Genomic DNA, 23,693 nt, shown 5'->3' with positions numbered 1-23,693 from the left:
TAAATCTGAAGAGGACTGAAAAAAATATATTGCATTTTAACTTTCAATATGGGGGGGGTTGCATGTCACCTTTTTTTGCATGCTGGTGAAAACAACAGTTTCACAGATGCATACTTTGGGCTGACGGGTGTATTTTAACAGGAAGCGGGAAAATGAGAAAAAAAATGGAATCTTTATTTTTGGTGTGGTTACAGCCCAACAACATTTAATGCACACGAGTTTGATCAGTTGCAGGAGTTGCAGTGATTTATGCTTGCCTTTGACACATACGCAATTCTGGATGACGCACGCCAACCTTTTAACTAATAATTAACTCAATTAAGATAACTGCACTTTTGAGTCACAAACGTCACGGGTGAAGAATTTTTCCAGCCTTGCTGGAGATATTTATTACTTACTACGTTGCCGGTGTGGCTGAAGGCAACGGAGAGCGGTGCCGTTCGTTCCTTAGACTCGCGTTTTGGTGCGGCCCAAGAGAGATGCTTGAGCTGACGCGTCAGAACTTTTACAAGCGCTCACCTTTTACCTGTAAGCCCTTGTTTTGAGTCTAACTGCAAGGCAGAGTTCAGCTTTGTCGAGTTAATGATTCATTTTCTACGAGTGGCTGAGTTTAAAAAGCTTTGCGGGTCACGCCAGGACCACACGCTGCCGCGACAATGCCGGGTGAGAAGGTCCCGCTTTGCGCCCTACTGCTGCTCCTCGGCGCGGCGGCCGGCGCCGAGGGCGGCCATATCTTGGTGTGGTATACCGAGGCCAGCCACTGGATCAACATGAAGCCGGTTCTGGGGGCGCTGGTGGAGCGCGGGCACCACGTGACAGTCATGCTTCCCAGCGCTTCACTTTTCATGAAGGCCAGCGAGAAGTCCAGCTTCCACTACCTGCCTTTCAACGTTTCCATCTCGTTGGAGGAAATCGAGAGCTTCATGGAGGATTTCCTCGCGTTCTCCATTTACGAGATGGACTACATGAACTACTTTGAGATCTACGCCAAATTCCTGACCCTGATGAAGCAGGATCTGGAGTACGCATTGAAGTATTTAGACGGCGTGGTGAAGTCGGACAACATCATGAATAAGCTGAAGGAGGGCAAGTACGATCTGCTCCTGGCGGACCCCATCTACGCGGGCAGCGAACTGGTCGCCGAGATACTGGACATCCCACTGGTCTACTCGTTGCGCTTCTCCATGGTGTACAACTTTGAGCGCTACTGCGGCCAGATGCCCGCCCCGCCATCTTTCGTGCCGGCCATCATGAGTAAACTGACCGACAAGATGAGCTTCTCTGAGAGAATGTGGAACTTCCTCTTCTATGCCTTGAATGATATCATGGTTGAATTAACCCTTTGGTCAGGAGTGGATAAATACTACACGGAGTTCAAAGGTGAGTGATGCGCTGCATAAAATGTCAAATCAACTGAATGGACTTTGGCATTGTATTACTATGTATGACCTTTTTGTCTTTCTTGACAGGCAAGCCCACCAGTGGCTGCGAATTAATGGGGAAGGCAGACATCTGGCTGATAAGATCTTACTGGGATTTTGACTATCCTCGTCCTTCCATGCCCAACTTCAAGTTTGTTGGCGGGATCCACTGCAAGCCCGCCAAACCTTTACCCAAGGTAAATTAATGATTTTTTTTTTTTTTCTTTGCGTCGGTTTAGATTCACAGTAACTGCCCCTCTCACATACGTCATGTTAAAAATGATGGCAAAGGACTACTTTTGTCTAAAAGAAGTTCCTTAACTTATTACCATGAGCACGGTAAACAGCAAATAACAGAGGATAGATTCAAAGTGTGTTTAACCTTTGAGGCGCTGCTGTTTGGTTTTCTCCTATTCAGGACATGGAAGAGTTTGTGCAGAGTTCAGGCGACGACGGCATTGTAGTCTTCACTCTGGGATCCATGGTCAAGAACGTCAGCAGCGAGAAAGCCGACATGATCGCTTCAGGCCTTGCTCAAATCCCCCAGAAGGTTGGACTGACCTTGATATGTACACCTGCATAATAAATGAAGATGATTCTTATTAAAAAAAAAAAAATTCTACAATTATGCTCAATTTGCGATAAAGTGCCTTTTAACTCTGCTTTGCAGGTTCTTTGGCGTTATAGCGGAGCAAAACCATCTACTTTGGGCCCAAACACAAGACTGTACGACTGGATCCCTCAGAATGACCTGCTGGGTTCGTAGCCATCATTTCTCCTACGCGCCTAGAGGCAAGTCATTCGAACTCAACCCTGCACCCATCCAGGTCATCCCAAGACGCGAGCCTTCATCACTCACGGCGGCACCAACGGCATTTACGAGGCCATCTACCACGGGGTGCCCATGGTGGGCATTCCCATGTTTGCCGACCAGCCCGACAACATGGTGCACATGACGAGCAAAGGCGTCGCCGTCACTGTGGACTTCAACTTCATGTCATCGGAAGACCTCAGCCGCTCCATCAGGACCGTCATCGATGACAAGTCGTACGTTTTTACGGTTTACTTTTAACACATTTGGCTGCACGACGTCATCAAAAAAAAAAGTCACTTTTGTACCATACTTGTGTTTCCATGTCTACAGGTACAAGGAGAACGCCATGCGTCTGTCCGTCATCCACCACGACCGACCCATGAGCGCCCTGGACGAGGCCGTGTTCTGGATCGAGTTCACCATGCGACATAAGGGCGCCAAGCACCTCAGGGTACAAGCCCACGAGCTCACCTGGTACCAGTACCACAGCCTGGACGTGGTTGGGTTCCTGCTCGCCGTCGTCCTGCTGGCGTTGCTCCTGTTTATCCAGATGTGCCGGTGTTGCCTGCGTCGGTGCTGCGGTCGGAAAAGGAAGACAAAGAAGAAGGCTGAGTAATGGAAATAGCAGATTTCGGAAGATGACTTTGTGCGTTTTATACTCACCAGGGTGCAACAGATGTAGGTTGTGTAACGCAAAAGCTGGGGGAAAAAAAAGTGACAAAATATTACAAACATCTGTCTGGTCCAATGATGGTGATACTTTGTCTTTACAAGTTATGAGTCATCACTCAGCCAAACCATCATTTTGCTGCAAATTTAAATTTCTGGTTTATGTGACACAGACGGTGGCAATTTACACCAAGACACGTGTACCTAATGTTGTGGGGTGAAAACCGATCAATGGTTAACCAAGTAGAATTGACCCACGGCATTGGAACAAATTTTAATATGCTTAATAATCAAAACATAATACCTGATGTGCAGAAACTGGAACCAATCACAAAAGATACGAGCGGGGCCTTTTTCATTGGACCACCTGAGGTTCATCCAAAGCTGGCAGTTCATTGGCTGACTCAAAATGAAAACAAAACAAAAATGATGTCATTGTTTTTATTTAGACAATGAAACCCAATCCTTACCCTCCTCCAGGCATGTTTTAATTCTTGGTTACTAAGTGCAATTTTAGTGTATGAGAACACAAACCATAACAAAATTACCAAAATAAATATCAGCAGGATTAGTTAATAAAGCAACTTTTTTTTTTTAAACAATGGGGTGAGGTGTTGTGTGATTTCCATCATTTTTTCATTTTGCCATCTTTCCCCTTCAGCAACATGAGCTCCATGCAGGCGAAGGCGTCTTCTGCCGTGTCGTGGCCGCACACTGGGAGAAACCAGGTTTTAGACTTACGCAGGATGCCATTTTGTCCCCCCCCTCCGCTCTCCCGCTACACCCCAAAGGATACTTTTATTATGACCAAAATGCCAGGATGTACAAGACAGTGGTTTGATCAAGGAGAGACCCACCGCTCTCTTGAATAATCCTGGTCAGGTGTTCTGCTGTGAGGCTGCTGAGGCTCAACCTGTGTGGAGGGCCCAGGCGATGGGGGAAGACCACTGCAGTGTCTACCACCGTGTTGTGAAGCAACTGCAAGTGGGAAGAGAGCAACACACTACCCTGAAGTGTCCGTCTTTGGTGGCTTAGACTCTTATATTCACCACACATAGAAAGTTTGAGTTCCTGGGCTTTCAGGTAAAATTTCAGGATGATCCTAGGCCAGCTCTTAAAAGCGAATAGTATTTGCTTTTGTTTTGAACACACATGCAACATTTCAGTATATTTGGCATAACCTGCGATTGTCAAAGAAGAAGCCAAGCAGTCAAATATCACATTTTCAACAACTTGCACTGCTAAACTGTTCCATGACTCCTCCAGTAAAACTGACCATTGCACATACATCCTTTTCTTTTCTCCCAGAATCATCTTGTCTAAATGCCTCACTTGAGGATGGTATCAGTGAGCAGATCTGGACTTTAATTGGCTAATAAGGTTTGAGCTTTGCCCCTAGTTTAGTGCTCATGCATCCCTCACATTTTTGCCAGCAACACTGACTAAATATCATAGCAGTCAAATGATACTTCACAGACCATTAAAAAAAAAAAAAAAAAAATCTTTGGCATCATTTTGTGCCTTCAATAAAACGAAATATAAGGAAATTCTACGAATGAATTTGCTTAGTCCCTACACAAAAAATGACTTTTTAAAAAAATAAATAAATAAAAACATCCCAATGTCACCTTCAGGGCACAGAGATCAGTTTCCAGGCCGTGCCCAATCAGAATGGTGTCGGCACTGATGAAGCTCAACAATGTCTTCTGCACCTCGGCCAGAGTCATTTGGTTATCCTTCATGTCCTCCTCGCTGATGCCAGAAAACCTGCACAAGGCGCCACGTCACGTCACCATACTCCCGGTGGTTGTCCATTTCTAGCTAGTTACCTGGTGTTATAGTCAATGACCTCGTTGTGTGGCTTGACAAACGTGTCGTAGACCACTTGGAGGTTTGAGTTCACCACAGTCACTCGTGACAGCTCCAGGCCGTGAATGGTGTAACACTGACAACACAAGAGGCAGATGAGTAGAAACAATTCTGTGTTCCCAAAAAAAAAACAAAAAAAAAAAAAAAAAAAAAAACCTCTATTAAGATGAAGAGGACATGTTTATATATATATGCAAACGTCACCATTTCACAGTCCAGTGCATAGACACCCGGGAAGCAGCCATTTACAGGACATCGGGGGGAGGTTGCCATAAATCCATCCATGGCGAGGGAATCGTGCACATGCAACTGTCGCAAATGAGAGACAAAAGTAACAAAAGAGGGCCACCAAATCTTGTCGACAGGTGTCTCACCTTAAAAACCTGGCAACCGGGTGCTCCCATGACTCCCTGGCAGCAGCTATAGCGAGTCTCCACCCCACCTGGCACTGTGGCCGTTACGCACAGCATCGTAACATTTTAGATTGTCAAAGAAGTTTGTCCCAAATCACACTTTATAATTAGAGACCAATAATTAAACCAAAAGTAAGTGTCCCTAAATGTCCCCCCCCATAAATAAGACATGGTGACATAGCAGCACAGTCCTCGTATACCTTTCTTCTCCACTCCTTTCCCATAGTGATAGTTGCACTCTTCCATCCGGGTGTGCTTGCCCTCTTTGTTCACAGAGTATGTAGCTCCGCACCGGCAACACATCCTCTTCAAGGCTACTCAGAGACGAGCAGTCATATATATGTGATGTAGCTCAAGTGCGACCTCTAGTGGTTACAACGGGCAGTAGTCTGGGAGCTTACGGTCGTTGTTGCCCTTCCTCTGGTTTGCCAAAAGGATAGCGTAGCCGGGTTTCTCGGGGTGCTGAATAGGATAGTTACTCTCAATCAGCTGCTCCTCGCTCAGAATGTAATCCCTCAAAATCTCATGCAAAGCGTCATCGTCTGCAAGGGAAAAGAACATTTGCATCGATGGAAGCGCAGTGCAAGCATAAGTCGATGCACTCTCACCCTTTCCTTTGAGCTGCTTTTGGTTTAGTGGAATATTTCCTTTTGAGCTTTTGCCGTTGATTATTTCATCTAAGTCAGCAGAAAATAAAATCCACAGTCAGGAGACGTTATCTTTACGGTTGACAAATAATCCTCTCACCTCTGGAACTGCCTGAATTCTGCTTTTTCAACCTCTTCAGTGCATTCACAGCGATGCTGAGATACTTGAGTTTGTTGACGCTGCGACTGTACACCGTTTTCTCCTCAGCAAGGGCCTAGCGACCATTCACAGGACAAAACCATTATGTCTTGGAGTGTCAGATTTCTCGCAAGCGAAACGATCACCTTTTTAAAGGCCTCGTCGACATTGGCGGAGGTGTCGAGGAACACCTCAGTGAACTTTGTGACGTAACACTGTCGGATGTCATGGGGCACTTTGGCCGCCTCAGGCTGCTGCTTGGCTTTTCGTTTGGGGGTTGCTCCTGGCTTTTCACGGGAAATTGCAATTTTCACTTTCAGTGCTTTTGTTTTTAACCATTCAATGTACAGAGAGAGTAAAATAAAAAAAATAAGTGTGCGTACCTTAACAGAGACTTGGCTGGTCGTTTCACTGGCGGGGGTTGGAAGAGCCACCGCGGCGGAAGGATGGCAGCGTCTCCGCGGAATGGCGGGAATGACCAGCGGCGCGGTGGAACGATGCATCGACGCCGAAAGGCTCACGTTTTGTCTGAGCCAAGGTGCACTTGAGTGATGGGGGTCAGGACAGAGGTGGAGTTGAGAGGCAGGGTGCCCTGAGGGAGGATCAGATGCAAGTTGACGCCCACGTTGATTATGGCGGAGCCTGGAGGTATGTTGTTGACACACGCTGCAAGGAGACACAATGTGAAATTAGGTTGCGCACCGTTGGCGGAATGATGGATTCTGGTCATTTATTCTGTCGACCCAAATTAGTCTATTACTTACTCAAGGCTATTTATTTCGTCTGTAAGGAAGGACGCTACTCTGAATAACAATTCTCTTAAAGGTGAATTGATGTTTAATCCTCAAGGGTGTATTGTGAGGGCGGGTGAAACTGATTAATGGCATTTCCATTTATTTTAATGAGAAAGGATTTGCTGGTACTTGGATGTTTTCAAATTCGCAAATAGTGATCTGTAGTAATCATAAAGTCAATGGAACATTTACCTTTCTGTTGAGGAGCGGGCGACATGCTAGCAGTCGCTACTGAAGGCGTTGAAGAAGAAGTGGCTACGAGCCATCTCTCTTGCTTCCTTTGAGCGGCGGACGAGGGGAACACTTGGGCTCCGTTCACGTCAGCTGTCAAAATGCCCGCCTTCTGCTGGACATGTTGAGTCTTGGGCACGACGACGACGACGAGCTGAGAGGCCGGGGATGGTTTCACTGGTTCTTGTAGTGGAACCAGAATCTTAGGCTGTGGCCTCCTTTTCACCGCTGCAAGCTGTCAGATCAACAGATGCTCCCCATTTAACTTGGCTTTGCTAAAATCTTTAAAGCAAACACAAAACGTGTACTGCAAAACCTCCGCGTCTCTGAACTCATGCGCGATCCTCTTCTTTGGTGGCAGTTCTTGGGATTGGAAGGCCCGAAGGTCAGGATTGTTGGGTTTCGCCGACTCGTTTGTTTCCATCTGGCAAAACGAAAAGGAACGCTAATAACACAGTGGAGTTATCAGATATTTAACACCTGGAGAGCTGTAAAAGAGAACAAGCAGCCAAATGTAGTTGCTGCTGTCACTCACGGCTCACGCCCAGACACTCGCGCAGTAACTCATCGGTTGAGTTTTAAGTTGGCCAAACCCGCACAATGAAATTTATAGTTTCTGGATGGATTGTCAAGCTATTTAAATCAATCAAATGGTAAAGATGAGCAAGAGCAAATGTGAGTATTTACAATTCAATCCCTAGGCTGCACTTGACTCTTAAAGCAAACTTACAGGCACCTCCGGCTGCTGCTGGACAGCATGTTGCTGGTTGTTTGCCTCCATGAAGATGCGGTAGCACTCCTCCACAGGGTCGCTGTCCGACAGCTCCATAGCCATCGCTTCTTCATCCTCGTCAGAGCTGGAATCGATGACGATGACATCTTCATTGGCTGCTTTTTCTGACAAAGGCTCCTTGAGAGATGAGGCCTCTGCCGACACCTGGTGGCTGTCAATTTGAGCGCAGCTTGATTCCTGACCACTCTTCTTGGGTGGCTGGCACTCAGTGGTTTGCCGCACCGCTGACAAATACTTTGAAGCCTCCACACACAACCGCTGGTTGCTCTTGTCCGAAATGGCATCTCGTTTGGTTTCATCTTCGGCGGATTGAGAAATACAAGCTTTGGGATCAGGACTCTTTTCCACACACTCAGTCAGGTCAATCGTATTTGCAGCAGAAGCTTCTCGGTCCTTGATGCAGGATTTCTGCAGGGCAGAGGATGCTAAACGTAAGAGCATTCAAGACCTTTTAAGGCCACTTTCATCTCATTCGAGGCCAAAAGATGTCTGCAATGTGGGCTGAAATTCAAACAGCAACAGTATAAAGATTTGAGTGTATTTTAGTATCATCAAATTTTCAATTAAAGAAAATATATAAATACTAAAAACAGTGCATGGAGGTGTGCGTATGCGTGTGTATAGCAGGTCTTGTGGATAAATGGTACCAACCTCCTGGACTGGTTTTAAGTGAGTATCAGGATCACAGCAAGTTTGAGATGAACTCCTGCCAGGCAAGGCTGGTCTGTCCAGTATCAGGAGGTCATCAGCGTCGTTGTCATCTTGTATCCCAGGGGACAGAGAGTGGTACGGCGCCACCTGATGGCTGACTGGCTTTTTTACATCACCCTGATGTGTGATTCCTTTCAACGCCTTATTAATTGACTTGTATGACCCAAATTCAGCTGTGAAGTTGGACATAGGATCGTATTCCAAGTCGGTCCTCGGCTTGGACTTGTCAAGCACGTACTTTGTGGATTGAGGGGAGGGTGCTTTGATACTCAGACGATGAACATATTTACAGCTATTTGAATTTTTGCCTTTTGCCTCCGTGAGGGTGATTAATTCTGCCGCGCGGTAGCATGACAGCCTCCTTCGCTCCTGCTCTACTTCATACTGGGCCATTTCGATCTTCTTGTTGATGCACTCCAGCTCTTGGAAGGGCTGATTTTTGGTGTGGTCTGCAACTTGCGTCGCTAACAAGGTGGACTGAATGTCATTTTGGGCACCTGTAGCACAGCAATCAGAGATGGCAAATATACTCACACTGTTTTTCTAAAGTACATTTCAAAAGAGACTGGTTTGCATGCAGGGCTGTTCAAATATAGTAGCATCTCCATAGCAGCTTGTTGTACACATTTTTTGTCTTTTAAACTGGAGCAGTGCGAGCAAATCTTTTTAGTTTCCTCAAACTGGACAAATGTCCAATGCGATTTTTTTGTGTTGGCTCAAATCCAGCTAATGCTGCTTTTGATGTGGTCCAACTGCACCACTTCACCAGCTAAAACTTGTCCCTAATGTCGCATAACTTAACCAACGTTTGCGAACTTCCTAAGTAGTGCCTAATCATGCCTTTCCCCCCCTAATTGCGGATTTTGACCATTCTTAAGTGGTCCATGTTCCCTCATTCAACGGCGGGGTTTCCAGTCAACTTGTGACATTTTATTTCCAATTTCTTAGTTGACAAAACTTTATCAATGGACGTTTGTTAACGTATTACATTTTCAAAACCAAATAGGAGTTTTGTAGAAAGATAGAAAGACAAATACAAACATTTAAGAAAATCTTACAAGTTGAACCTTAGCTTGCTAACTAATTCAATGACTGTACTTGAGGTTGTCCTTATGCAAGTTCAATAAACATACAATTAGACTGCCTACTCCCTTTCTTACTGATAATTTACTTAAGTTAATTTTTTTTAAAATAACCACGTCGTTTGAAGTCAGTTAATTACCGCCTTGAGCTAACGTTAACGCACGCTTGTCCCTCACCTGTTGGGTCTGGTTGTAACGACCACAATGGCGGGAAGGAGTATCCAAACAAACGTCGCCCGTCCTCGGTATGTTTGTACCAACAGTAGGGGCGTTTGCAGGAGTGCTTCGGGAAGGGCATGGTACCGGGAGAAGAGCTCAGAAGCCGGGAACATCGCTCGCCGCTCCAACACTCGACCGAGAAGTTACCGCGCTTGTCTGGGGCCCAGGTTGCGGTCAGGTTGACTTATATAGCAGTTGGGACGCGTTGGACGGTGGTATAAAATATTTTTATATCAAATATGTTGTCGTCCAAACGCTTCTATATCGACATACCATGTGTTGTGCTCTAATCTTTCAATTTTTATCAAGTTTCAGGTGAGTTTTGTCAATTGGCTTGTAGTGAAGCCACACTGTCGACAGATGGCGCTGTTTGCGAGCCCGGCGTTGCCGACTTGCTTTGTGGTATGTTACCTTCCCCTGTTGACAGCTAGCAAAAACATCGATTCTATTTTCAATTTTGCGATGGAAAGCAGCGAGGACGAGATGGAAGAGGATGAAATCGAGTGGAAGCAACTTTTGACGGATTTGCCAACAACCCGTCGAGCTTCTGGTAACGTAACGTCACAACCAAATATAATTACTGAACTTTCGATACAAACTTAACACTGAAATGTGTCTGAAACTTTCTGGCAATTTCAGAATCGAGCCTCAGTATGAAGCCAACACCTGCACACAGAGTAATTTTGCATTTTGACCTGGATTGCTTCTATGCTCAGGTGGAAATGATCCGAAATCCAGCATTGAGAGATGTTCCTCTAGGTAACTTTTCTTTTACCACTAAAATCACAAATATTATGTTTGGTTTAAAGGAGACATATTAGGCTATGTGTTACCACCAGAGTATAAATAGCTTACAGATGATGTAATTAAAAAATATGGTGAAGACTCTCCAATTATGGAAATCAGGCAAAATCATAAGGTGTTGCTCTCTGACACATTTTGGAAACTAGGCATTTCACAAACGATTTATTTAGACATTTCTCAAGCACTCCAGAAACCAAACATTTCGGTACAATCTATTAAAAAGTTACTTTTGGTCAACAACCCCCTTAATATCTTTGTGATTCCCATCAGGTATCCAGCAGAAGTACATCATCGTCACGTGCAACTACGTGGCGAGGCAGCAGGGTGTCACCAAGCTCATGTCTGTTACCGACGCCAAACAGAAATGTCCTCAGTTGGTGCTGGTGAAAGGAGAAGATCTGACTCACTACAGAGAAATGTCCTATCAAGTGACAGGTAGGCCAAACCTGAACAGTAGTTCATTAGGTTGTTTTCATTATTGTTCAGATGAATTTATAACCCCTGTATAATTTCTCTGCTTGATGTTTCTCATTTCTTTGCTTTCCCTACAAGATCTGCTGCTGTCCTTCTGTCCATTGGTAGAGAGGCTTGGCTTTGACGAGAACTTTGTGGACATCACAAAGATGATAGCAAAACGGCTGCCACACACACCAGAGTTCTCATTTATGGGCCACGTCTATAGCACTTCAAGTAAGCCCAGAAACAGCTTGTGAAATGAACTAACCCTAATATTGCTGATGATTGTTAGGAGTATATTTACAGTTTAGTGTTAGTGTATTTTCATTTCTAAAATGTGATGCTTTTTGATGCACAGGTGAAGCCGCAAAGGCTAAAGCCAGCATTCACCCAGAGTTGGCGTTAGGGTCGCACATCGCCGCTGAGTTGAGGGAAGCCATCCGCGGTCGATTGGGCCTCACCGGTTGCGCTGGTGTCGCCACCAGCAAGCTGTTGGCCAAACTGGTGTCGGGCAGCTTTAAGCCCAACCAGCAAACCACACTGCTGCCGGAAAATATCGACGACATCGTGGGCGGCCTGAGCGGCCTGCGTGAAATACCAGGTAAATCTGTGTGTGTGTTGATTGGGGGCTCATTCCCTTCATTCCTTCCCTGTTGTGCATCTTCAGGGGTTGGACATCAAACGGCCAAAAGGCTCCAAGCACTTGGACTGGTCAGCGTCAGAGACCTTCAGCTCTTCCCACTGACTGAGCTCGAAAGAGAATTGGGCTCTGCGTGCGCAGCGCGTCTGAAAAATCTGTCCCTTGGCGCAGAACGACGTCTCCCGTCAACCCTACCGGAGCCCTCAGGTATCGGTGGAACGCGTCATCGCTTTGGTGTGCCGCGTCAAAGCTAATGACCCGATTTTAGTCTCTCAGCGATGAAGACTCTTTTAAGAAAATGTCAAGTGTGAAAGAAGTGATGGACAAGATTCAACAGCTTCTCAGCAGCCTGGTGGAGAGGTCAGAGTCTTTCAGTTGGTCAAATTAACTCCCTCCAAAAATATATCTGTGCTGAAGCGTGTCACATATAAATATTTGTGTCTTAGTTGAAACATTTGTTTGGAATCCAGGATGCGCAAGGACGGCAGACAGCCGCAAACCTTGCGTCTCTCAGTTCGGAAATTCTCAGCGAGCAACAAGTGGCACAGTCGGGAGAGCCGCCAGTGTCCCATCCCCAACCACATTGGGCATAAGATCACCTCGGGTAAGCTCGTGACGGACATGTCTAACCCGACCAATTGTAGTGAGTGTGGCTCGTTGGACCGTTTGATGCTGATCCAATTTTGCTTTGCTCTTCATTAACTACAATATCTATCTTAGCCAGCGGCGACGACGCCCCGGCCCAGCTGCTCTCCTTGGCCATGAAGCTCTTCTCCAAAATGGTGGACACGGCGGCGCGCCATTCCAACCTGACCCTCATCAACGTGGGTTTCAGCAACTTGCAGACCCAAGCGCCGGCCGCCGGCGCCAGAGGCTCCATTGCTTCCTTCTTCGCACCCAGCGCCTCACCGCACAACCCAACTCGAAGCCAGGTAGCGCACTCAAGTGGAATTTATAGCATTGCTGCTATTGCTACTGATGATGATGATGATGAAATAAACTGCTGAGATTTACCAATCCATCAAATAGATTAGCAGTTATTGTATTGTGTGCCAATATTTTCCATTGACATACTTTTTGAGAGCTTAACTAATTCATTTGTAATGCATTTCACTATATCTCATAACAAATACAAATTTTTTCAAATGTAAATTTATTTCGATGATGTATAAATGATCTATTTTCATATGTTAAAATTCTTTGTAATTTAGGTGTAAAGTGAATTTATATTCTTTTCATTATTGTGATCATATAATAAATGTATCTTTCAATGTGACTTCCTTTTAGATTGACTGCGGAAGCGGTGCAGATCATCTCGACTCAATCGGCGATATGCCTCCGCTCACTCCAGACAACAGCGCAAAGAGCCCAAGCAGCTGTGACGCGGCATCGCCCCGGGCCGGACCCGCACAGAGCACCACTTCTCTCCGAGCGGAAGCGTCTCAACCGGTCACGCCAGCCAGCCGTAGCACATGCTCATACGACGCCCACGTCACCGCTACGCATCGATTGCCCCCAAACGTGGACCCTCGGGTGTTTTCCCAGTTACCGGCCAACATTCAAACGGAACTGATGAGAGAGTGGGAGTGGCGCCGACCGGTTCTGAAGATCCCCGGCCTTTCCAGGAAGCCCGGGAATGAAGCCAAAGAGAAGAAAAGCGGCGGAAGGAAAAGCCAGGCCAACAGCTTGTTGAATTATTTTAAGCCCCGTTTAGAGAAGCTCCAAGTACTGTACAGTGAAAGGGGAGCACGCACTGCCATGAAAACCTGCGTGTTATTATTACTGCCACCCGCCCCAAAAAGTTTTAAATACACATATGGATGCCCCCAGATGGACACAGAGCTCTTCTTTTGAAAAAAAAAAAAAAAAAGCTCCTCAACCTACCTCAAAGTAGTTCTTTGTCACCATATTGTCACAAGGTGGTGAATTAAGCTCAACTCACGTCAACATACTGTAGCTTTTTGGCATCACGCTACAAGATGGCAGCAGGACCACTTTATTTCTGTAAATGGCAGTCCTGAACTCATTTCAGCACAGTTTTCCTGGCTCCTGATCAAGCTTTCTAATATGCGTATTTATCACCCACCCAAGCTCAAGTTCAATATGACTTCTTTTTTTTTTTTTTTTTTTTTACGAGTCAGCTTAGGTTCACGTGATGCATTCTGACCCAAATTCCTGATCCATTGTTCTCAGACATAAACAGGCAAGTCAATGGTTCTGTTAGCACTTGTTCTATTGGTTCCCTAAGGTTTTTGCTATTTCGCACAAATTTTCCTTTAGATATTATTTTCATATATATAATATATATATAAATAAAGAGAGTATATTGGACTGAAATTAGCACTATTGGATTCATTATGCCTCTTTGCTGGACTCTGTGTTTATAGCTTTATTGACATTCACGGTCATAAAGTAAAGAACTGATTTTTTTCTTACCTTACCCTTTCTTACCATCTAAAATTATTTTCTGTCATTAGTATTGAATACTTTGGTGGGTGAATATTGCAATAAGTTTCATTTCCTGTTTGAGCACGCTTTTGTGCTGTCAGGTTCTGTAATTCTCTGTCTTTTTTTTCCCCTTGCAGAAGAAAATACCCGTGCAACCCAAGTTGCTCCACCCTCAATCACATGTAAGGGAGGTTTGGGGAAACACGCCACGACTGGCGTGAGCGTCAAGGGCGGCGGGTCAGAGGACGCAAGAGCTGCATCCAGACTTGCTGGTAAGATCTTTAGTTCTTCTCATTAACCAAGAATTAAGATTGGTCAAAAGATTTCTTAAATTTGTGCAAATGCGAGTCTGCGTCTGAGTACAGGCCTGTGGCATTTTTTCTTTTTGTAGTAAATACAGAGCGACCACAGTTGACACGCCACTCCAAATTTTCTACTCAATAACTGAACAGGCCGTGGATGGCCATTTTCCTATTGGCCCACAGGCCGGTTACAATTTGACCCTTTGACTCTGTCGAGCCATGTGACAAAATAAGTGTTAAAGGAATTATCTTAATCTACTTTTGTCTGATGTCTGAGAGGGAACAGATTGAGAATGAGGTATGACCAAAAAAAAATACAAATAAGGTATGAAATGAAACTTTCAGATCTCAAGACAACAATTTTACTTAATTAATGTGGGAAGTATGATATGCTTTTCTCCCATGACATTATCACTTTGGCGGTATTGCTGCGAACTTTCTTCTGCTGCTAATTGGCTACGGTTTGCTTGCTTGAGAAGTGCGACCTTTCATCGTCGGGGCTATCCTCTCGCAGAGGCCGTGACACAACAACACTCTGCTCTGTTACATTTGCCTCGCGGGCATCTCAGGCAAATTTCATCGGACACGCCGTGTTTACGGGCTCACCAGGAAGTGCCAACGTGCGGTCCATACAAGGGGTTCTGTCTCCCAAAACAGGAGAACCAATGACCCCTTGACTGCTCATGCGAAGCTCAGCCCGAGTCATGTGCTCTTTCCCGCTCTGATCGGAGCATTAGACGCTGCCTTCAGAACCCCCCCCCCCCCCCCCCCCCCCCCCCCCCCCACCCCCTAATACCAATTTCTTTTTCTTTGCATGGTAGGCTGAGCGGCACCATGGCCGAGTGGGACTACGACTATCTCATCAAGCTGCTGCACTTGGCGGACTCGGGCGTAGGCAAGACCACTTTCCTGTACAGGTACCACGACAACAAGTTCAACCGCAAATTCGCCACCACGGTGGGCATCGACTTTCGGGAAAAACGGCTGGTGAGTGCGGGCGTCACTTCCGCCGCGTAGTGAGCAAGTTCATTCATAGATGTTTGATTTTTGCTCTGTTTACTTTGAACTAACATCAGCTCTTGTCATTAGTATAAGATATATTTTTTTCCAACGACCCCCCCCTCCCCATCAGATGTACACTGGGACCAATTCCGATGGGGCAACAGAGAAGAACTTCAGAGTCCACCTTCAACTATGGGACACGGCCGGACAAGAAAGGTACTCTACATATTAATCCGCAATGTAGGGAGGAAATAAAAATGCATGAAACCGATGAGGAAAACACAAAATGTCCTTTCAGGTTTCGCAGCCTCACGACGGCCTTCTTCCGAGATGCCATGGCTTCCTGCTCATGTTTGACTTGACCAATCACCAAAGCTCCTCAATGTCAGGAACTGGATGAGTACGTGCTACTACCAACGTGGTTTATTTAGAATCAAACATGTTTGTTTTTTACCGTTACTATAACTTTGTTGCTGACAAACCGCCGGCTCTCCTCAGGTCAACTCCAGGCTAACGCATACTGCGACAGTCCCGACGTGGTCCTGGTGGGCACCAAGGCCGACCTCCGGAGCATCCGAGACGTGAACGCCAGGCAGGGACAAGATCTGGCCGACAGATATGGGTCAGTCCTGTAACACATACGTTGTCTTTTAACTCAACTTAGATTTATATACCTTACCTTAAGCCATATACTTTATGAGTCAGCCTATGGAAAACCGTATGAGTTTTTAGTTCATTTCCTTGATATCGAGATTAAGATAAGGAAGTACCAGATAATTCTGTTGTCAACTAGTGCACAGTTTTGCCTCACTAGTAGCCTGTTAGTGAATAATATACTTAAACGAACCACAAGTGGGTGCTAGAGAACCATATTTGGGCATTGTGATGATAGATTAGGTTTTTATTTTGAAGTTATACAAATTTGCATCCCCCCAAGCATCCCCTATTTTGAGACGAGCGCTGTGACGGGCATGGGTGGACAAAGCGGTACAGACCTTGCTGGACATGGTGATGAAGAGGATGGAGCAGAGCACACCTTCGGCCGAGCACATCGGCGGCAGTAGCGCGACAGGGGCCACGCAGGAGGTCTCCCTCTGGAGGAGGTGTGCGTGCTGACATCACACATGACGTCACAGGACACTTCATGAGGTACATTGAGTCCAATCAGAGAAAATACAAGAGCTGTGTCAGGAATCATTCTTATTGTATTGGAGCTCATTGGATGGTGCGGGTGTACCTAATGAAGTCAGTCAATTTTTTACGGTAAAGTTTAAATAATAATAAAAAAAAAAGAACATTCCTTTATCAACTTGAATTTATTTTCTGTAGCACTTGTATTCATTAGGGCGGCGCGTGAGCTGGAGTCTAATCCCAGTCCTTGTTGGTGCTATTAGCTTCGAAGCTACAAGATCTAGTTAGCATCTTGGCGAATGCCTTTGCTTGTAAATTTTCTCTTGCAGAATGAGCAGTCAATATCAAGAGAAAACAAATCCTGGTTTATTGGTAGATGGCAAATAGGTGAAATGATTAGAATGAAACTAGCACATTTTCAACACTCGTATGTTCTTTTGAATATTTTACATCATCTTTGAAAAGAGAAAATTCATTGTTTGGTTCATTTGGAAGAAAGAATGGACATCTTTTTATTGTATGGGGAGGCATTGATGACATGAATCTGCAGGCGCATATTAATCATAGAGCATAATAAGACATTTAAATATACAGACGTTTTGGTCAAAACAACCTTAGCAGACATTGATGACTTTGTATATATGTCATATGCGTGGAGGACGTAGCAGCCAATCAGGGGAGTGTCTTGCCTGGATCTCCAGTGGGATTCATAAGCCTCTGCATCATCAAGTTAGCCATGCAAACAGAGCAAAAAGTACAAGAAATAAACTGTCTATAAAGTTGTTTCCGCGTTACTTATCTACAGACGTGGCAAATTGATCGCATGGACTTATGAGATGTATTCACGTCAGATTTCTTGCTATTTCCCCATTTCCTCACCTTTTTCATAATTGATTATATAACACACAAAAGTCTTGTTTCCTGGATTACAATCGTCAGACATTGACCAAACATTCATATATCATCTAAAAAATGCCAAGAATGTCTTCGAGGCAAATTGTCAAGACTGACACTCATTAAATGAGGACAGTTTTGTTTTCAATCCCAGAACTTAATAAAACTGCTTAAGAGCAAAAGAAAACAGTCTTGCACTTTCACCCATGGAGGTAACCCATTATTTTTTTACTGACATTTGAATTTGGCCTTTCCGAGTTAATCCAAGATTATTTCTCTCAAACGCATTCTTTCCGGCGAACATTCCTAGTGTGCTGACACCCAGACCTTCGAGCTGGTGCATAGCGTCTCGTACTCGTGACATCAATGACGTGGAATAACAAAGCAAACATCGGAAAAGACAAAAAACGCTTTTGTTTGGGAAAGAATCCCAAGAAACAATAAAAAGAAAAATCAATCACGACATCCGGTCACATGTCGCACAGTCATGAGGCAAATGTTCATGTGCCTTTCATCTTTTTTAAGACCATTGATGACTCGCTTGGGTGGTCCCATTTCTGATGAACTCACACCCCCAAAAATAAAAGCAGATGTGGAATACATGCTCAAATTGCTTCACATTTGGGGTAGCTTATTATTTGCTATACAAAGTCACTGGTGATATTCTTCAGAAAAATAAAAGTCAACAATACAAAGTGAGTTGAAATTCTGTAGAAAAGAATTCTAAAAGATTATTGGTGCCTCTCGCATGCAACGTGAAGTTGGCGTGGAGCATGCGCTCAGAACAAGATGCTGAAAGTTGTCTGCTTAATGACACCAAATAATCAAATCTCTCACGTAGTGTCTATGTTTTATTTATATACTGTAGTTGAAGGGTGTTGTGGTGAAAGTGAAATTCAAAATGGTGGATTTTCTTAGCATTTTAGCCACGCTAGCTAACATGTTATTATTACATTCAATTAGAAAGTCTGGATTTATACGTGATAAAAATTGTTAAGAAAATGTTGTAATTCCACTAGGACCCAAAAAAAACAATTCCTACTTTTGCAGTTGCGCATTAAACTTTTTTAGGAGAAATGTCACAATTTTACTGGATTAAAGTTTAACTTTTTTTCTACAAGAGTCATAATGTTACAACAAATATAGTGACATTTTACAAGAAAATTATATTTTTATCAATAAGCTGTGTCGTTTTGGTTAGACAAGTCTTGCAATTGTTGAGTGAAAAGGTCAGAGAAGAAAAAACAAGTAATTATATGAGAATCTTCTCAGAGGAAATAAGGTCAAATAAAGTCAGATGTTTTGGTGTTACAATAAAAAAAAGTGTCATGAGGAAAACAAAAGTAAAAAAAACACTACTCAATTTTATACTTCCTAAATTACCTGTTTGTTTTTCTCGTGATATTTTGCCATAATCTGGTCAATTTTACAACTTTATTCTCGCAGTATGATAACTCAATTTTTTGGGGAAAAAAATTTCCCCCTGCGCTATAAAATACCATGACATCTTTCCGTCCGTTACCGAGCATGGCTAAAGACGGCTTCTATTTTAGAAAGTGACTCTAAACTCGATAATATTTAGTACTACAGCAACAGCTTGTTTGTAAATATATATACTTACTCTCTCTCTATATATATATGTTTTCTCTCTCTTTGTGAATTTATGGCTTATCATTTGGAATGTAATTATTTCTCCAAAAAGGTTTAGAATCGGGACACTTGTTGTTGAAGTGTTGTAAACAAGACTAGTGCAGATGTCTGACAACTCATCTTGTGGCCAAAAGAGCATTCGGATGCCTTCGATGGGATTTTCCAAAACACTGATCTAACTCCATCCCTGAGATTAGGCAGTGATTCAGTTTTTTTTTTTTTTTTTTTTTTTTCTAACTTTTATCAAGGCTTTTTAAAACGTGACTTGGACTCCTGTGGGACCTCCGAAGTCCAACAGATCACCCCGTGTATTTTGAGTACACGTGATGGACGATGGAATCCGGAGGGAAGATGACTTTGGAGTTGGCAGGGCATGTTGACCATATGGACAAGTGGTTGGATGAGTTGTCTGAGCTGGTTTGAGTGTTGGGCTTTTTTTTTTTTTTCCCCTTGTAGAGGTTCCACTGTGTTTGCCACTGCCACCAGGCATCCTGAAGGAGCGTCGTGGAGGCGTCTGACAGGAATACTTAACACAACGATACCAAAACCGAGCGAGGCAGACGTGTGGAATGAGAGGTCGGCATGCGGAATCCGGGCGTGGCGTCGTGCGCGAACCCCCGCCCGTCCCCATCTACGTGCAATGTGTCAGGCTGAGCTTGGTGACTCCGTCGCGGTGCAACCGGTAGAGGAGCTTGAACTCGCTGGGAAGCTGGTGGGTCTCCTGCCATTTTGTGGTGAACTTGGTACCCTTCTTGTCGTAGTAGTGGTAGGGCAGGTCCTTGCCCGTATTGGGGTCCCAACCGAAGGGCCAGAAGCCGTACAGGTGGATCTCGTCGCACATGGCCGACGCCAGAGTGTACATGAGAATGCCGGTACTCAGTCGCTTGGGGGAAAGGTTCTTTGTCTTCCAGTATCTGTCCAAGAGAAGAGCAACAACAACAAAAACACATGAAGCAATATTTTCCTTCACTCATTAATCCCTCCGTAATCCCAATACAGGGATTTTTTTTTTATATAGTGGACTATGTAGTTCTCGTCATTAAACTGAAAAATTGTTTTGGTAAGCCGCTGTTACGTCATGGCTATCTTGTAATTAAAACATCCTGCATCCACTTCAGCTGGTGGATGTTTCGTAATGAATGGCCAACAAATAAATACATTTTAATTATGTCGTATTGATATTGTATTAAATCTTGTCACTTATAGTGGAAGTGTAATTCATCAAATATATTCCGACAAAGTACTTTATGGACGTGGCATGCTCCTCGACTCCTACTACTTCCTGCCAAGTGGATTGAGGAGATGAAGCATCTGCCTGTCCCCAACAGTTTTGATTCCTACAAACAGGAATTTTCTTCGGTCCCGTGATATTTTTACTTAAATTAGTAGTATCATTGATGCTAATGTTATGATCAGAATAAGGAATGGAAGTTGTTATGGTAGCCTTGAAAACCATTGCGGTGCCCCTACATACTTTCATTTTGGTATCAATTAGTGATTAAAAAGTCTTTGGATTCTTTATTTATGCTAATGCTAGCATCTGGACAGGGCTTTCAGTGTTGTTGTGGCCGAGTGGTTAAGGCGATGGATTAGAAATCCATTGGGTTTTCCCTACGCAGGTTCGAGTCCTGTCAACAACGGGAGCTTGGGTTACTTCAGTGTTAGAACTTATGCTAATATTGGGAGATCTGAGATACATCGCACAGGTTGTTGCGGTTAGAAGTTGAAATTCATTGACAATCTTACTTGTTGACGTCATGCATGATGTTTCCGGGCCAGGCCAGCTCCACCTTGAGCTGGCCCTTGTGCTCCACAAAGAAGTCCACAAGGGTGCGGGTGACGGTAGCCGATGTATGCAAGAAGAATGCGGGGATCCACAGAATAGCACCTTCCAGTTTCTTCAGGTGCAGGAAGAAGTTGTTACGGTCCTGAATGGTCAGCAGGTTGTTATAGTACCTTTCCAGGATGCTGGGGTTGAAAGTGGTCAGGTTGGTCTTGCGACCCACATCTTTGGCGTACACCTCGGTGGGGGCGAAGTTGCAGCGAAAAACAAAGTCGGCGCGGTCGATTTCGGAGCCGCAGTGGCTGCCCGTCAGAATGCCGCTGTTGCCCACCACGGCGCAAGTGCCGTAGTGCTTGTCCAGGATGGGCGAGGCATCGGGGAGCAGAGACTTGAAGTTGTTGCTGATCGAGAACACGTACTTGTGGCTGGAGTAGTCGAAGTGCATCAGTTGGCCCACACGGACGCTGCTTTTGGTCAGTGAGAAGTTGTGCGGAATGTCGATGAAGTTGAAAATGTCCTTCCTGGCACAAAAGTACAGAATGTACTTTGAAGCAAAGCAAAATTGTTTACATTGTATTATTTTATTAAGTAGATGTTTTTACAAGGAATAATAGATTTTTTTTTTCAAGACCCTAGAACGGATTGAGGATATTTCCATTCATTTCAATGTGGACAGATAATTTGAGGTACAAGCGCGGTGACTATCAATGAATTAAATAAATAAATTATCTTAAGGCACAGCACTTCATGGAAATGCCTCCAAATTTCTCATGTTCCTCTCGTCACGTCATAAAACGTTTTTGTTTTTTTAACTCTGCAGCCCAAGTACTTTTTTGATACTTTTCGTAGCGTATGTGATTATCCCACATGAAAGCAAATATGACTCCAAGGGACATCCCTCCCAGAGAGGTCTATAGGTGGAATGTCCCCTTGATTTTCACAGTCTGGGAATTCTTTCACATCTTTCTCATTTCCTTTGGCTTCACTGAACAACCCCCCCCCCACACACACACACCTGACCCAATATCTTACTTCTGCTGGAAAAAAGCAGTCTTGTTGAATTTCCACTTGGACGGCTTTCCCTGTAGCTCTTCGTTCAGGGCGTTGGTCAGCGGGATAAAGGAGGGGTCCAGGAAATTCATGGCGAACTGCGATCTGACAAGGACACATAATTGGCGTTGTGCTCCGAACAGTTGCCGTGTAATTGTGTCGGTTCCGTTGCCATCTTTGACACTCATCTGTTTGTGGTATATTTTTGGAAAAAGTCGAATGAGCGTGCAGGAGCTGCTTCTAATGTTTCCAGTAACCCACATAATCAACCCTATATTATTCATATTTGTATTATAGTTCAGAATAAAGTAAAGTAAAAGCTTGTGATCACGTGTCATCTAGCATTCATCCAACTCATGATCCATATCATACCACATCGTGTGATATCAATCTATATATTTACGTGTCGACTATTAATCCATCCATAGCGGTATTAAAGTAACAACTCGAGTTCCAAAGCATGCCGCATCATGTGCCAGCCAGCCATCAAGCAATCTGTCGATGGAAAATACATTGAAAGACTAATGATAAATACATAAAAGTCACCTGACATTCTATAAGCATACACCGCACTTAATTGACAAGCTGGCATAAGGTGAGCGACCATGTTGCATCCCCAACCCCTCGCGCCGCCCTCCCCTTCCCTCCCACCCGGCCTCACCTTTTCCAAACACAGCCCCGCTCATACTCACCGGAAGCCCCGCGTGGAACATGATCCTGGCCCCCCGACGGGCGTCCGAAGAGGCTGTCCTTTCGCAGAGAGGACACGTTAGCTGATGAGCGGACAGGATGAGCACCGCCACGCACGGATGATCAGACCCAGCGCGCGAGCCACGCGGACCATCTTGGCGAGGGGAACGGCTTCACTCGGCGGTCGTCGTAGTCGTTCGGCTGAGCGTCCGCATCGCCGGCCTGGCTGCTTCTTCTGCGGGTGCTCCTTCTTCTGCCGGTGGCCGGGCCCTCATCCGCGACGTTCGTCGCCGGGTGCGGGGGATTTTTTTCCAATGCGTTTGTGGATGGAGCTCGGATGGTTGTCATCCCCCCTTCCTTGTAGTCCTACTGCCTTCCCCCTTCTCCTCCTCCTCCTGCTGGTTTAATCAGGGAGATGGAGCTAGAGTGCGTGCGTGATGCGCGTATACATACGCAAGCGCAGGAAGGCTCGTCCAATAACATAATGGAAGTGGGTAGTTTGTGCACATCAATTAAGATTTATGGAGAGCATTTACCGCCCACAGCAGTGAAAAACAACGCGAAATAAATCCTCCATATACTTAATCCGCAAATGCTAATCAACAGACTTATAATGATTAAAAAATATATATATATATACACTAGTCATGATTTACGTAACTATTTATGGACATTAGGACCATGCCTGCTGATGTGCGTGTTTATACTTGTCTTTATTTCACTTATTGGCAGTCTGTGTAAAAGACTGCTTTTTCTGCCACAATATATGTATTATTTTTTGTTGTTCCTGCATTTTAATAAATCTTAATACTTTTGATGTAGCTAATGTGGCCTCTTCCAGAGGTTCAATCAAATAAGGGTGAAGAAACCTTTGCTTGCCTCACAAAACTGTCAACGGTCGTGTCTCGAAGTGTGGCGCACGAGCTCCCACTAGTGGCAGGTATAAGGATTACAGTAACAAATACAGTGAAACAATAATACATTGCCTTCAGAATTTTTTTTTAATCCAGCTCAGGTATATTTAGCGTGTAAGTACATTGC

The 23,693-nt window shown here is 44.6% G+C and overlaps 5 protein-coding genes, 1 non-coding gene and 1 pseudogene across 7 annotated transcripts; 4 read left to right on the top strand and 3 right to left on the bottom strand.

Moving 5' to 3' along the window:
* Positions 1 to 626: 626 nt before the first annotated feature.
* LOC119127833 (UDP-glucuronosyltransferase 2A1-like) lies at positions 627 to 2,963 on the top strand. The gene is made up of 6 exons (XM_037260007.1): positions 627 to 1,380; positions 1,470 to 1,618; positions 1,840 to 1,971; positions 2,092 to 2,179; positions 2,249 to 2,468; positions 2,566 to 2,963. The coding sequence occupies exons 1-6, from the start codon at positions 657 to 659 to the stop codon at positions 2,849 to 2,851; spliced, it is 1,599 nt and encodes a 532-aa protein (XP_037115902.1). The 5' UTR covers positions 627 to 656; the 3' UTR covers positions 2,852 to 2,963.
* Positions 2,964 to 3,209: 246 nt separating this feature from the next.
* Positions 3,210 to 6,632, bottom strand: LOC119127836 (putative exonuclease GOR). 2 transcript variants are annotated; one of them, XM_037260011.1, is made up of 12 exons: positions 6,356 to 6,632; positions 6,119 to 6,259; positions 5,934 to 6,048; positions 5,795 to 5,863; positions 5,588 to 5,728; positions 5,387 to 5,500; positions 5,148 to 5,221; positions 4,978 to 5,082; positions 4,734 to 4,849; positions 4,533 to 4,671; positions 3,762 to 3,882; positions 3,210 to 3,618 (listed from the first exon to the last, which is right to left on the bottom strand). In XM_037260011.1, the coding sequence occupies exons 1-12, from the start codon at positions 6,473 to 6,475 to the stop codon at positions 3,533 to 3,535; spliced, it is 1,341 nt and encodes a 446-aa protein (XP_037115906.1). In that variant the 5' UTR covers positions 6,476 to 6,632; the 3' UTR covers positions 3,210 to 3,532. The 2 variants fall into 2 exon arrangements, with proteins under 2 accessions (XP_037115906.1, XP_037115907.1); XM_037260012.1 differs by lacking the exon at positions 4,978 to 5,082.
* On the bottom strand, positions 6,490 to 9,881 carry LOC119127435. The gene is made up of 6 exons (XM_037259375.1): positions 9,761 to 9,881; positions 8,442 to 8,998; positions 7,728 to 8,198; positions 7,314 to 7,421; positions 6,959 to 7,232; positions 6,490 to 6,638 (listed from the first exon to the last, which is right to left on the bottom strand). Exons 1-6 carry the CDS (start codon positions 9,879 to 9,881, stop codon positions 6,490 to 6,492), a joined length of 1,680 nt encoding a protein of 559 aa, XP_037115270.1.
* Positions 9,882 to 10,188: 307 nt separating this feature from the next.
* poli (polymerase (DNA directed) iota) lies at positions 10,189 to 14,042 on the top strand. The gene is given in 11 exon segments (XM_037258319.1): positions 10,189 to 10,352; positions 10,442 to 10,561; positions 10,877 to 11,041; positions 11,159 to 11,296; positions 11,421 to 11,663; positions 11,730 to 11,875; positions 11,877 to 11,909; positions 11,971 to 12,062; positions 12,173 to 12,306; positions 12,423 to 12,634; positions 12,990 to 14,042. Coding segments are annotated over 11 exon segments (1,938 nt in total). The 5' UTR covers positions 10,189 to 10,264; the 3' UTR covers positions 13,557 to 14,042.
* A 246-nt stretch (positions 14,043 to 14,288) lies between these two features.
* On the top strand, positions 14,289 to 16,613 carry LOC119126856 (annotated as a pseudogene).
* A 1,699-nt stretch (positions 16,614 to 18,312) lies between these two features.
* On the bottom strand, positions 18,313 to 23,088 carry LOC119126854 (sia-alpha-2,3-Gal-beta-1,4-GlcNAc-R:alpha 2,8-sialyltransferase-like). The gene is made up of 4 exons (XM_037258331.1): positions 22,655 to 23,088; positions 21,945 to 22,067; positions 20,876 to 21,433; positions 18,313 to 20,043 (listed from the first exon to the last, which is right to left on the bottom strand). The coding sequence occupies exons 2-4, from the start codon at positions 22,052 to 22,054 to the stop codon at positions 19,761 to 19,763; spliced, it is 951 nt and encodes a 316-aa protein (XP_037114226.1). The 5' UTR covers positions 22,055 to 22,067; positions 22,655 to 23,088; the 3' UTR covers positions 18,313 to 19,760.
* trnas-aga lies at positions 20,688 to 20,769 on the top strand. Its single transcript has one exon. It is a non-coding gene; the product is annotated as a tRNA-Ser (tRNA).
* Positions 23,089 to 23,693: the final 605 nt, after the last annotated feature.

This window comes from Syngnathus acus, chromosome 9 (genome assembly GCF_901709675.1).
Source record: "Syngnathus acus chromosome 9, fSynAcu1.2, whole genome shotgun sequence".
Taxonomy (NCBI): domain Eukaryota; kingdom Metazoa; phylum Chordata; class Actinopteri; order Syngnathiformes; family Syngnathidae; genus Syngnathus; species Syngnathus acus.
This window is presented reverse-complemented; position numbering and strand designations above follow the sequence as displayed.

Bases quoted from the DNA above. Each gene is read 5' to 3' on its own strand.
- LOC119127833 (XM_037260007.1), top strand. From the start codon at position 657: ATGCCGGGTGAGAAGGTCCCGCTTTGCGCCCTACTGCTGCTCCTCGGC. The intron at 1,972-2,091 runs GTTGGACTGACC...TCTGCTTTGCAG, and splicing joins TTGCTCAAATCCCCCAGAAG to GTTCTTTGGCGTTATAGCGG. The intron at 2,180-2,248 runs GTTCGTAGCCAT...GCACCCATCCAG, and splicing joins CCCTCAGAATGACCTGCTGG to GTCATCCCAAGACGCGAGCC.
- LOC119127836 (XM_037260011.1), bottom strand. From the start codon at position 6,475: ATGCATCGTTCCACCGCGCCGCTGGTCATTCCCGCCATTCCGCGGAGA. The intron at 5,501-5,587 runs GTAAGCTCCCAG...GTCTCTGAGTAG, and splicing joins GAGGAAGGGCAACAACGACC to CCTTGAAGAGGATGTGTTGC. The intron at 3,619-3,761 runs GTGGGTCTCTCC...GGTTTCTCCCAG, and splicing joins CAGGATTATTCAAGAGAGCG to TGTGCGGCCACGACACGGCA.
- LOC119127435 (XM_037259375.1), bottom strand. From the start codon at position 9,881: ATGCCCTTCCCGAAGCACTCCTGCAAACGCCCCTACTGTTGGTACAAA. The intron at 8,199-8,441 runs GTTGGTACCATT...TCTGCCCTGCAG, and splicing joins ACTTAAAACCAGTCCAGGAG to AAATCCTGCATCAAGGACCG. The intron at 7,233-7,313 runs GTTTTGCAGTAC...TTGATCTGACAG, and splicing joins ATGAGTTCAGAGACGCGGAG to CTTGCAGCGGTGAAAAGGAG.
- LOC119126854 (XM_037258331.1), bottom strand. From the start codon at position 22,054: ATGAATTTCCTGGACCCCTCCTTTATCCCGCTGACCAACGCCCTGAAC. The intron at 21,434-21,944 runs GTAAGATATTGG...CTTTTGTGCCAG, and splicing joins ACTGCTTTTTTCCAGCAGAA to GAAGGACATTTTCAACTTCA. The intron at 20,044-20,875 runs GTAAGATTGTCA...TCTCTTGGACAG, and splicing joins ATCATGCATGACGTCAACAA to ATACTGGAAGACAAAGAACC.